Source organism: Dermochelys coriacea, chromosome 12, assembly GCF_009764565.3.
Source record: "Dermochelys coriacea isolate rDerCor1 chromosome 12, rDerCor1.pri.v4, whole genome shotgun sequence".
In the NCBI taxonomy this organism is placed as follows: Eukaryota; Metazoa; Chordata; order Testudines; family Dermochelyidae; genus Dermochelys; species Dermochelys coriacea.
In genome coordinates this window covers 7,208,937-7,221,867 of record NC_050079.1, presented here as the reverse complement: position 1 = coordinate 7,221,867, position 12,931 = coordinate 7,208,937, and the positions used below count along the sequence as shown (strand labels likewise).

At 51.1% G+C, this 12,931-nt stretch overlaps 1 protein-coding gene across 9 annotated transcripts in view; it reads left to right on the top strand.

Moving 5' to 3' along the window:
• VAC14 (VAC14 component of PIKFYVE complex) overlaps window positions 1-12,931 on the top strand; it is a 185,528-nt gene that overhangs the window by 153,472 nt on the left and 19,125 nt on the right. For 6 of the 9 annotated variants that reach the window (XM_043495198.1, XM_038368166.2, XM_043495202.1 and 3 more), the window contains 3 exons: window positions 1,631-1,805; window positions 6,433-6,551; window positions 11,111-11,190. In XM_043495198.1, the coding sequence (XP_043351133.1) occupies window positions 1,631-1,805; window positions 6,433-6,551; window positions 11,111-11,190 (374 nt within the window). Of the gene's footprint in view, window positions 1-1,630; window positions 1,806-6,432; window positions 7,937-11,110; window positions 11,191-12,931 lie in introns of all 9 variants that reach the window. The other 3 variants (XR_006275199.1, XR_006275198.1, XR_006275200.1) reach the window with 2 other exon arrangements.

The following is a 12,931-nucleotide window of genomic DNA, read 5'->3' as shown; positions in this document are numbered from 1 at the left end:
AGAAATGTTGGTGAAAAATGCTAGTGTACACAAGGGGAATGCATCACTTTGCTGGCTCAACTAGCTGACCTCTGCTAGTGTGGTCCTCAGACATTGGAGCATTTCTGCACTGAAATGTCTCCCTGTAATTTTAATGCACTTGGACAAGAAATTCTTAATGTCATGCATGTTGGGGGAAGTCCCATCCCCTCGCCCCACACACACAACCCAAAAGTCTCTGCATGGCATGGAGTGGGCTCCAGGAGAAAGTGCATTGTATGGATTATTCTACATTGAAAATAAAATGAGATTTGAAGTTTTTTAAGCCTGTTTTTTGCCCAGTGACTAAAAGGGAATGGATCAAGTCCTTCTCCAGGTACTGAAGGCTGTTGGATCAGGGCTTCTGCTAGCACAGAACAGCAAAGCCAGTGTTGGGCAGCATTTCAGGTGTCCTTGAAAACACCATCCAGAACCTTAGCGAGCTAGGGAAACATGGAGGCTTCGCAGACCAAACAGAAAATCCTAAAATCCAAACAAACTCTGAGGAAAATCTGGGGTTTGGTTTCTAGTGAAAAATGTTAAAAACCTGGAGAATGCTGCAGTTTGCTAAACAGAACATTCCAGCTGTGACCAGCTGAGCCCCCGTGATAGAGCTTATGAAACACCCTGTATCCGCAGAACTGTGCGGAGTTGGGCTGTTATAAAAGAAATAGTGGCAGAAAGTGTATTTGTAGGAGCATGTCCATCGTAACTCCCAGATCACCATGTTCAAGTGGACTGGTAGTAAGGAGATCTGGGTTTGACTCTTGACTCTGCCACATATTTGTTGGGTGTCCTTGCAGAACTCTCACAACCTGTTTGTGCCTCAGTTTCCCTGTCTGTAACATGGAGACGGTTTTTACCTGCCTCTGTGAAGTGTTCTGGGAGGTGGGTGGGAGGCACTGTTCCATGGGAATCAAGGTAGAGTAACTAGTCCTCAGTTGGAGCACTAACCTAGGTCTGCACGCAGGCACCTTGAACAGTTGTCAAGAAATGCTCCCTCCAGGTCACACAAAGCCAAAAGCGATCTAGAGGGAGCAGTGGAAAACCCATGTGATATTTCAGTTGCTTGAGGGGGAGGGCAGAGAATGCTGTTCCGCACATCTAGAATACTGTGTTCCATTCTGAGCATCTTTGCTCCACAGGAGTATGACCAAAACGGAGGAGAGTCAGAAAAAGGCAACAAAAATGAGTGCACTAGAGAGGCTGACTTACTGTCTGGGGAAGGGTGAAGTGCTTGATACGAGTAACTTGAGCAAACAGCCCCTAAGGATTGTGGGCATCACTGTCTCTGCAAGTATCTGAGGGTCCCAGCACCTTTTCGCATGGTGAAGTCTGTCTACAGGACTTGGGACTGTTCTCCCAAGGGAGTGGTGGAAACTCCATTGGTTGGAACACTGGGCTGGTTTTGAACACAGTACTGGAGGGGATAGTGCTGTAATGGCCCCGTGGGAAGCACTTGGATGTGACCAAATAGGTCTTTTCCATCCCCTATGTGTCTATACCACACGGGCACCTTCCGAGAGGGGTGTGGTGTATGGATCTGCTATTGTGGTCACAGACTGGAGTAAATAACCTTCTTTCTCCCTTTGTTTCTCTCTTTGACATACAGGCAGCTTTGTCTGCTTCTCAATGCAGAAAACATCTTCCACTCCATGGCAGACATCCTGCTGCGGGAAGAGGACCTCAAGTTTGCCTCGACTATGGTCCACACTCTCAACACAATATTGCTGACTTCCTCTGAGCTCTTCCAGCTGAGAAACCAGCTGAAGGACCTGAAGACCCCGGTATGTTGAACAGGAACACTTCCTCATTAAACAGGCTCTCCCCACCTCTTACCCTCTATGTGTGCACGTGACTGAGGCTGTCATGTACCCAGGGCCCCTAGCAACCTTTGGGCAGAGTTGTCCCCTCAGGATGTAGGCTGGCATCTGACAGGTTTCTTGTGGAATGAATTAAGGGGCAAGACTAACTTTGGCTGAGGGGAAGGAGATACCGAGCCTTTTTCTCTGGCCAGTACGTAACCTCCCAGCCCCTTCGCTTCTCCTGTCTGTCTCACATGCTTGCCTCTTGGTGCCCTAAACAGAAGCCCCATCTTAAGACTTGCTGGTAAGGAGCTGCTCAGTATTTTGTCTGGTGTCTACCTTGCACTCTTGTTCCCCACAAGGTATGGTCGCAGGGCTAGTATTCAAGGAGGAAGAGAACGTCATACAAGGGTTAGGATTTGGGTCCGATTCTTCGTTTTACCATTGACAGTGTGGTCTTGGGAGTCCTCTAGCCCAGTACTTCTCAAGTGCTTATTAGATGTGGGGGACCGGCAATTTTTTTTCCCAGTGTGTGCATAGACAGGCAGCTGATGGCTCGCGGACTGGCACTGGTGACTGGACTCACCGCTTTGAGTAGCACTACTCTAACCTGCTCCTGACTCAGTTGATTTACTCTTGGCTTGAGATTTCCGTGGTAGATGTTGAGGCTTAACAGTTGTACGGTGCTTTGAGGTCATAAAAACAGCAATAGTGGGTCAGACCAATGGTCCATCTAGCCCAGTTTCCTGTCTTCCAACAGTGGCCAATGCCAGATGCCCCAGGGGGAACGAACAGAACAGGCAATCATCAAGCGAACCAGCCCCTGTTGTCCACTCCCATCTTCTGGCAGTCGGAGACTTGGGGATGCCCAGAGCATGGGGTTGTATCCATGACCATCTTTGCTAATAGCCACTGATGGACCTAACCTCCATGAACTTGTCTAGTTCTTTTTTGAACTCATTCATGCTTTGGTCCTTCACAACCTCTCTTGGAAATGAGTTCCATAGGTTGACAGTGTGTTGTGTGAAGAAGTTCTTCCTTATGTTTGTATTAAACCTTCTGCCTATTAATTTCATTGGGTGACCTCTGGTTCTTGTGTTGTTTACCCCTTTACATAACTCTTATTTACTTTCTCCACACCAGTCATGATTTTATAGACCTCTATCATATCCCCCCTTAGTCGTCTGTTTTCTAAGGTGAACAGACCTGGTCTTCTTGATCTCTCCTCACGTGGAAGCTGTTTCATACCCTAATCATTTTTGTTGCCCCGCTCTGTACCATTTCCAATTGTAATGTAATGAACACCCAGACCAGAACTGCATGAAGTGTTCAAGGTGTGGGTGTACTACAGATTTATATAGTGGCATTATGATATTTTCTGTCGTCTTATCTATCCCTTTCCTGTTAGCTTTTCTGTCCTTGGTTGGAAGGGGCTATCTATGTGCAAAATGCAACCATTGTTCTTTGTTGTTGTTGATTGAAAGAAAGATGGGTCCAAGAGCAGTGTGTGACTAGATCTGATTAATGTAGGGTCCATATAAACATTTCCTCTCTCATTGGAAGCCATAATCCTCAGTAATGTGACAAACTGTTGCCAAGAAAGATGCTGATATCTCAGGGAAAAAATGGTCACTTCGTTTGGGACTGAGCAGTTTGGGGTAGTGTGTACCTGTCTTTGTACACTGCATCAGTGACGCCGGAAGAGAAAAGCAGGTTACTATGTCAAGGAAGCAGTGAATCCAGATTAAACATTGCAAGTTCCATTGAAGTCCAGTTTTGGACTTGCCCCAGTCTCCTGTGACTGGAATCTCTGTATTCAGTCTCTCCGCAGAGGAGTGGTTTTTCTTTTGGAACTTGTTCTGTTTCCCCTTGCACACAACTTATTCTGTATTCGGGTACTGCCTAGAGGCCTGAAATGAGATGAGGGCCCCGTTGTGCTGGTGCTGTGCAGACACATACAGTACCTGTCCCAAAGAGCTTAGGACCTAAATAGATGACAACGGTGGGGAGAAATGGAGGTGCACTGAGACCAGCTGAGGTCCCATAGGAAGAATTGCAGAGCTCAATCGATTCTAGATCTCCCAAGCTCCAGACCAGTGCCTGGCTGTGGGACCCCCTCCCTCCCTAGGCTGGGTATTAAAGTTCCCCCAGTGGAAACTGGTGCCAGGGCCCTCTCTGCCAACCTGGAGTGTGGATGTTTTTAATCGCTGGAGGCAAATGCCAATGGTGGTGCCTGGAGGGGCTTGGAGGCAGTTCTAAGTTCTGTGGCCTCCTCTTCTGAGGGGGTTTCTGGTGCACTCTGCTGAGCAGAGAGCAGCCTTTGTTGTGTAAGCTGATCCCATGGCACACGAGCCTTTCTCTCATGGGTCCTCCACAGCCACTGGCACTTCTTAGCAGCTGACATCTGCCCCCCAGCTCCCAAAGCAGGCACGCTAGGAAGGGGACAGGTGGTGATGGTAGCATCATCCCATCACATTCCCTTCAAAGCCCCTCTGCTTCAGCTGTTCATCCCTGAGAAGTTTGCAGTGCTCCCTGTGTCCCAAAGCAGCTGCTGCTGCCTGGGGAAATGAAGGCTCTGTGAGGCAGGGTGCGGAGATGATCTCTCGGAAGCAGTTCTGGGGACTGAAAGGTGGAGACCTCCCCCAGTGCCAGCTGAAGACTCGACCCTGCACTGTCCCTATGTCCAAGACAGTGCCCCCCTCAGCCTTGGCTCCAGAGGCAGTGGTGGGGTCTGAGCGATAGCAAGGCCTGCCTGTGAGTGTGCTGAGCCTCTGCCCTTTGTGGAGGAAGCGTTAACTCTGACACAGCCGTAACGTTGCTCTCAAAGGAGACAGTTGCCCTGTAGCTCCCTGGGGGTGGGCTGCCTGGGAAGCTGACCTCAATTGAATTCTTTTCTAGACATCTGTTTTCCCAAGACTGCCCTGATTTCTTCAGCACTCCTGTTTTCTTGGTGTCTGGCTCTAGGGGCTGGCTGGCTCTAGCCTGGCAGCTCTCCATTCAGAGCCCTCCCTCCACCTTCCTGTTTGCTATTGGTCAGGTGAATGCACCTCTGAGAGCTAGGTACATAACCAGCACCTCCTGCAGGGGGTATCAGTTCTGGGGACCTCGGTGTAACCCCTTCCCATTCCGAGGGCATCCTGCATACAGCGCTGGCATCTCCCTTTCCATCCTGCTGCCAGTCTGGGGTGAGGTCTGTGTCTTGTCTCCCTGGCACTCAGTTCAGAGTTCTCCTTTGTAATCAGGCCTGTGTTGGTAGACAGCCTTCAGATCCAGGCCTTGGGTGAGTCTTGCAGCTCACTGCCCACACGCAGGAGTGCAGCAGGCTCTGTAGGCAGCCACTGTGCTCCTGCCTTTCATGTCTTTCAGTCTGTGTCAAGATGGTGCAGGCTCCTGCCGTGCGTTCTGCTGCTCTAAGGGGTTCAGACGACTCCTCTGTGGGCCAGGGCAGAGAAGGAGCCGACATGCCTCAACTTGTCTGCCGCAATAGGCAGCCTTCCCAAACCAACTACTAAGGAGGACTGTTGGCTATTTCTGCAGAGGGAAACACCCAAACAGATGTCTGCCCCTCCTTTCTACCCCTTGCTGTGCCTGTGGTCCCCGCCTAACAGAGCTCTCCGGTTCCGCACACAATAGCATCCACATGATGATACCAGAGTTAAGGATCTGTCTGTTTCCTTCACAACTTCTTACTAGGTTTCAGAGTAGCAGCCGTGTTAGTCTGTATTCGCAAAAAGAAAAGGAGTACTTGTGGCACCTTAGAGACTAACAAATTTATTAGAGCATAAGCTTTCGTGAGCTACAGCTCACTTCATCAGATGCATTCGATGCATCCGATGAAGTGAGCTGTAGCTCACGAAAGCTTATGCTCTAATAAATTTGTTAGTCTCTAAGGTGCCACAAGTACTCCTCAACTTCTTACTAGTCAGCTGTACAAATTCTCTCTGGCTTGAAACTTAGCACAGAAGATCCCAGCCTAGGGGAGATTTTGGATAAATCCAAATACTCCACCACAATTTTGGATAATAGTGGGCAACTTTTGCACTGATATTTTATAGTCATAGAGCTCCCCTTACCCCAAAGAGCTTTCATATAACACAATTGAAATGCAGCCAGTGCTGGTGTGGAGGGCAGCAACCGAGTGCCACAATGCACAACAGTCTGCCAGCCATCCAGAGCAGGCCCTGTGTTCTTATAACAGCTGAATGAGGCCTGATTTCCAGAGTGCTCTACAATACTTGCATGAAAATGTATGAACAGCTGTGCATGAGTTTCACTGGCATTGACCACAGCTGTGCACAGTTATGGTAATTGCACATGCAAATAGCCAGGGACCTGGAGATTTTCATTTGCATTTATAAATACCACAGCTTCATGCACTATTGCACAGCTTAGGAGTGTATTGGTATGTTCAGAAGCCTGGAAATCTAGCCCTTACTATTGTTCCAGGGGAGCCACAGAATCCAGATTTGGATGGATGCAGGGTTGAGTTGGCCCTGCTGAGCAGTGACCTTCTGGCTGCAGGCACTCTGTGTTTGGAACCTGAGGCTCTGCACACTACGCCACCCCTCCATTCGTGGGTCTAACTCCTGATTGCTTTCTCTTCCCCCAGGAGAGTCGTAACCTGTTCTGCTGTCTCTACCGTTCCTGGTGCCACAATCCTGTGACAACAGTGTCCCTCTGCTTCCTCACCCAGAACTACAAACATGCTTACGACCTCATCCAGAAGTTGTATCCTTTTCAGTGCTGCCGGGGATCTCTGAGGGAGTGGGCAGGGCAAGAGCAGGAGGGCAACAGTGGTAAAATTATGTAGCCTAAACAGGGCAGCAGACCTGCCAAGCTGACTCTCCCTGGCGCACAAGGTCAGAGCTGAGGAGCCAGCCTTGCCTCTGTTTTCATAACAAACGGTGGTAAAGTTAAACAGCTGATTAAGGATGGTCCCTAACCAGTCCATTTGCTATCCCCTGGGCCAGGAGTATATTGTATGCTTTGTTGTGTAAGGGAACTGCCTCAAGGCCCTGAGTTCATTGCCTGCACCCACTCTTGCAAGAAGCCCAAATAATTCTGAAAAAGTCTGAAACGCTCCCCTCTGGTGTGGTACCCGCCACTGGGGCTTTTCAGACAAATAAAGGGGCATCTGCAAGTTGAGAGAGCAGCCAGTGCAATGAATTGGTTCAAAATTGCTCTGTGCTCATGACTAGGACAGCAGATAATTTTCTCCATAGTCTTCCTGCTGTTCCCTGCTTGTGAAACCAGTTCTCTGTTCAACAGAGCACAGAGAAAGCAGTGAACCAACACCCCAGGCCCTCCCCTTTGGAGAGCAAGGATGAACCTGTGGCTAGGGGACCAGCCTGGGACTTTGGAGTTCTGAGTTCAAGTTCTGGCTCTGCCACCGACTTCTTCTGATACCCTGTGCAAGTGTTTTCATGCTGTGTTCGTTAGGCCTGACGGCATTTGGGGAGGCTGAGGAGCAGGGGAGCACTGAGGCGCTCATTTGGACAGTTTCTTTCCTCTGTCATGCTGCTTCTGTGGGGATGGGGAGGAAGAACAGGGAAGGCGTGGGGCGTCCTATTCTGCCCATCCTTAATGGGGGACCTGCTGTGAAGGACACGGCTCACAAAAGTTGTTCACACATGCATACACTTGGCATCTCCTTGGAAGTCATCCACCATTTCACCTTTTCTGGCTGCCATTATTTCCCCTCCCTTCAGATGAGCTGGGAGCTCCAGCGAGCTGCATTCTTGCCCTGTTCCATAATGGTTTTAAGTGGGGAGTAGTATGATGTGGCTATGAACTGCATTTTTCTTCCTGCTCCACAGTGGAGTGAATGACCTGATTGGTGACAGACTGCAGCAAAGATGTTGCTTCTGGGACAGCGGCTATGACACCCTCGTAACCTTACCGTGAACAGGAAGCCAGTCTTCCACAGTTCCCAGTGACCCTAGTCTTTCTGGCTTACATGGGACAGTGAATGGAGTTGTGGGTCTGGGATCATCCCGAGGGGTGAGCGCCTGCTTTGAGGGGATGGCAGCACACAGTACTTCACTTCTTGCTCTAAATGCAGCAGAAAGCACAAGCCCAAGCTCATCCAGCCAGCAGGAGCTGGGAGCACAATGGTGAGCGCTCAAACCCTGCAGAGGGTGGGAACGTAGGGTTGCTAACTTTCCAATTGCACAAAACCAAACACTCTTGCCCCGCCCCTTCTCTGAGGCCCTGCCACCCACTCACTCCAGCCCCCTCCCTCTGGGCTCGCTCTCCCATGCCCTCACTCACTTTGACTGGGCATGGGTAGAGGGTTCAGGTGCAGGAGGGGGTGGAGGCTCCAGCTGGGGGTGTGAGCTCCGGCGTGGGGCCAGAAATGAGGGGTTCAGGGTGCGAGAGGGGGCTCTGGTCTGGGGCAGGGAGTTGGGGGGCAGGGGAGTGAGGACTCCAGCTGGGGGTGCGGGCTCTAGGGTGGGGCCAGAGATGAAGGGTTTGGGGTGCAGGAGGGGACTCTGGTCTGGGACCAAGGAGTTTGGAGTGTGGGAGGGAGCTCTGTGGGATTGGGGTCTGGGCTTCGGGAGGGGTCTCAGGGCTGGAGCAGGGGTGTGGGGTCCGGGCTCTGGGAAGGAGTTAGGGTGCAGGAGAGGGTTCCAACCTGGGGCAGGAGGTTGGGGTGTGGGGTACAGGAGGGGGCTCAGGGTTGGGGTATGGGTATTGGTAGGGGTTCAGGGTCTGGGAGGGAGTTAGGGGGTGTGGGCGGGTTCCGATCTGGGGCAGGGAGTTTGGGGGGGTGGGCTCCAGATGGGCGGCACTAACCTCAGGCAGCTCCCAGTCAGTGGCGCAGTGGGGCTAAGGCAGGCTCCCTGCCCTGGCTCAGCGCCGCTCCTGGCAGTGGCCTGCCTTTCCAGCCCCTAGGCAGAGGTTCACTGTCTTCACCCGCAGGCGCCGCCCCTGCATCTCCGAAGGCCGCAGTTCCCAGCCTATGGGAGCTGCAAAGCCAGCACTGTGGGAGGGGGGCAGCATGCAGAGCTTCCCTGATTGCCCCTTGGGCCGCTTCTGCGGAGCTGTGCAGCGCCACGGCACTGTGCAGCACCAGGGCAGGGAGCCCGCCTTAGCCTTGCTGCGCCAGTCGGCCCCCCCGCCTTAGCCTCGCTGCGCCAGTCGGCCCCCCACTAGCTCGACCCTCATTACACAGGAGGCAAGCCTTGCTGAGGGAGTGAGAGTAAAGGCCTTGGAAGCGTTTCCTGGACTGGGGCTGGATAGTTTCTCCCTCTGGTCCGTTTTTGTAGGTGCAGAGAGGAAAGTGCCAAGGAGCGCAATGGCTGGGGAAGAGAAGGGTCCCTCCTCCTGTATCATTTACACTTCCATGCACCCACTCTGTAGGGTCAGTTTCTGCAGGTGAGGCTGCTGCCTCATGCAGCTCTGAGGGGTCACCCTTGTGACCTTAAAGCTCCATCGTGCAATTCCCCACCGTTTCTTTTCTATAACGGGGTATAAAGCTCAGTCCTGGGGCCCACCTAGGGGGGGCGAGGGCGAAGGCAGGAGTCTCCAGTCCCAGGCCCTTTGCTTGGAGGAGCCCCACACAGTGAGCAGCTGATGGCATTGTGCCAGCTGGCTGATGTCACTGACCCTCCTCTCCCCTGCTCCTGATCCCACATGCACCCTGGGAGCCATGTCCCCCCCCCCCGCCCTTAGCTGCTGCTATGACAGATGGCTTGTGACTCGTGCGCTGCGTTCCTAGTGCTGATGCTTGCAATGCTATTAATGTGCTATTAATATTACAGTAGCACCTATTGCTAGGTGTTGTATAAAGAGTCACTGCCCTAAAGAGTTTTTACAGTAAGCAATGCAGACTCCGACACATGCCCCAGGGCAGCCTATCTGTCCTTAGAGCGTTGGCTGTGCCATAGAAACACCCTGTGGCAGCTTGGGGGTTGGTCCATTCGTGTTATAACATAGGGGAGGGGGTGTCTCCCTCCATGCAGACAGAAAACAAGCATTCTCCTGGTTGGATCTGAACCAGGATTAATCATGGCTGTTCCTGCAGTAGAGGTGGGGCCTATGGGCTCATGCTCTGTCTGCTGCTTTATTTTAGTTTTCAGCACAAGTGTGATCCAGCTGTCACCCTTCCTCTGAGATTCTCAGCTCGCCTTGGCCTCTGTTGTTAGTTAAGCTGAGTGTTTCTGCGCTTGATTCCTTGGTTTATTTGGCCAGCTCGTCCAGAGCCTCAAAAATGCTTCCTTGTTTAGCAAGCCCTGGGCAGAGACAGCAGCTGAGGGCTCTGCTGGCGGGACCCAGACCAGTTTTCTATGGTTCTCCGGTAGTTCCATTGACATCACTGTTTATGTTGAGCATAATGATTATTTCCATGTGCCAGCAAAACATGAAACTCCCAAAGTACATTTCCCTAAGCACTGGCTTGATAGTGATCTAAGTGATCCCCTCTGCTGTGCACTAGAATCCATCTTAGGAGATGGGAACGCTTTGGATTGGTGCCGTGAGAGCCCTGCGCCGGCTGCAAGGGGAGGCTGTGTCACAGTGCTAATGGTAACACTTGCTTTCCTTATGGAGAGCGCCTCTCTGTTATCTCTGTGGCCCACATTTGATAAACCCACTGCTGGCTTGAAGGGCAGCCTGACTTTCTCAGGTCTTGGAAAGACACTTGGTTTAAAGAGCTGAGACTCTTGAATTCTAGGCCACCTCCTTGCAGCTTCCTTGAACCTCCTACTTTGAGCCACTGCCTAATCGTGCACCCTCCCCTCCCCCAGGATAAATTTCTCATTTGTTGTGCAGCTTCCTGAAGGAACTAGCTGTTTGCAGCTTGCTGGTATGGGTGGATAGGTGGTGAACGGAGCAGTTACATTGAAGTAGGAGCTCAGGGAGGGTTTGTTAGAGCAGAAACCCAAATAAGCCACAGAGAGAGAGTGTGTGTGACACAGACACACACACACACACACACGATTCAGTAATATTTTACTGCCCATATTTGGAAAAGACTCGGTCACATTTCCAGATCAGTGCTTGCATGAACCCAGCTAGGTAATTCTATGCACACACTGGTTGCTGGGCAGTGATTTCCCATCTGCCTCTGCAGATGCATGTGTGATGGGTACAGCTGCACGTCCTTCTGGAAACCTGACTCTGATGTGCAGTGCAACCCCAGCAGATGTGCAGTAATTGGTCACATGGAAGAGAGAAGCGGGGGGTAATCTGCACTGCATCTCATCTGCTGGCTACTTAAACTGTGGTCAGCAGTGACCAAGGATGCTCCTCTTTTTCAGTGGAATTTCCTTAACAGACATGTCCAGCGGGGACCTGGAGGTCACAGTGGATTTCCTAACTGAGGTAGACAAGCTGGTGCAGCTCATCGAGTGCCCAATTTTCACGTGTAAGGATCATATGGAGCCCTTCCATAATTTGCTTTCTAGTAGCAGAGCATGTGTACATGTGTGGGGGAAGGAGTGCCCGGTGCATGTAGTGTGTTTGCTTGCTCAGGCTCCCTGGGCATGTCCCCTTCCTGCTCCTTCATCACAAGTGGCAGCGCTACACAAATAAATAGAGCAGAAGTTATGAGACTTTTTGCTGTGAGCGGTGTGAGACCTCCAGTAGAACTGTCCATCAGGACACGCTGGATTGCTGCAGCGCAGAGGGAGGGCGCGCCGAATGTAGGTTAACAGTACTAAGCGCGTTGGCACTGAACAAAGAGATGGAAAGAACAGAGGGAACCCATTTCAAAGGAGCCTCTTAGGTTCCTGTGTGTGGCTTCTGCACGTAGTCTGTGTATATGTGATGCTGCTCTGGGCAGTGGCATGGGAAAGCTGCTACCTGTCTCTGTGCGAAGATACATTGATGGAGAGATTGAGAACATTATAGTGCAGTGGCAGCTCTGCTGTTGTGTTTGTCTCTGCTCTAAATCCACTTGCTGATGCAGGTAGTCTCAAAATTTGCTGTACCTCGTGGGAACGTGGGGTAAAGTTAATGGTCCAAATTTGGAGTCATCTAAGCAAGGGCTTCCACCACCCCCCCCAAAAAAAATCATGTTACTAAAATCTCCTGTTTTTTGTGTTTTGTGCACACCTGGGGCTCAGATTATGACTCTGATTGTCTCCAAACTGATCTCAGCCACACAGGATTGAGTTTGGCTAGTGCATAGCCCCCACTGCTCCTTAGGGGAGGATGGCAGATTTATATTGACGGTATTCAGGGTTAAGTTAATGGACTCCAGGTTGGCATGTTAGTAGCTTGAGCCAAAGAGAATGAAATGTTCATGTACAGCAAGTCTAGGGCTCGGTTCAGAGCCAAAGAATTTCCAGGTAGTATATTGTCATGAGAATTGCGTGGCTCAAGAAGACATGCTGTGGTCATTGAACCTCAACTGTGCCCGTGTACTGTGGGTTCGAGCCCTACCTTTAGCAGCTTCCACAGAATGTAAGTTATGCGTGTCCCTTGCTGTCTGCCTGCTCCTAGGAGAAGTTTTGCTCAGAGACCAAAATTTCTGGTTTAAGAGCGATATTTTAAAGCGCTGTAAAATCCACATGCAGACTCTGATTGACAAGTGTTGTCGAGGAAATGAGCATTAATAGAATAAAGGAAAGATACGACTCTAGGAATTGTGTAGTCATCCTGATCAATGGGACCGAGTGTGATCAGAGGAAAGCAAATAGCTGGTGTTCTTTGAGATGTGTTCCTCATGTCTATTCCATTGTAGGTGTGTGCGCTCGCCACATGCACCGGTGCTGGAAGTTTTTCCCGCAGTGGTATCCGTAGAGGACCAGCTCTGGTGCCCTCTGGAGTGGCACACGAATGCCGTGGAAAAAGGGGCACTGCTGGCTCCCACCCGCCCCCATCCTCGGTTCATTCTTGCCGGAAACTCAGACACTGGGGAAGGAGGGCGGGTCCTGGAATGGACATGAGCAACACATCCCAAAGAACACCAGTTACGGAAAAAGGTAACTGTCTTTTTCCAGTCAGATGGACTGGCTCAGCCAGCAGATTTCTTTTGCCCCTCCTGTTTGAGACCCAGAGAGCAGAAGGCTGCTGAGTTACCCCAACTGCTTTCTGCAGCCCTTGGACCAACCTGACACTGCTTAACTTCCAAGTTGTGTTGTGATCTCAGCACAAGGGGATGT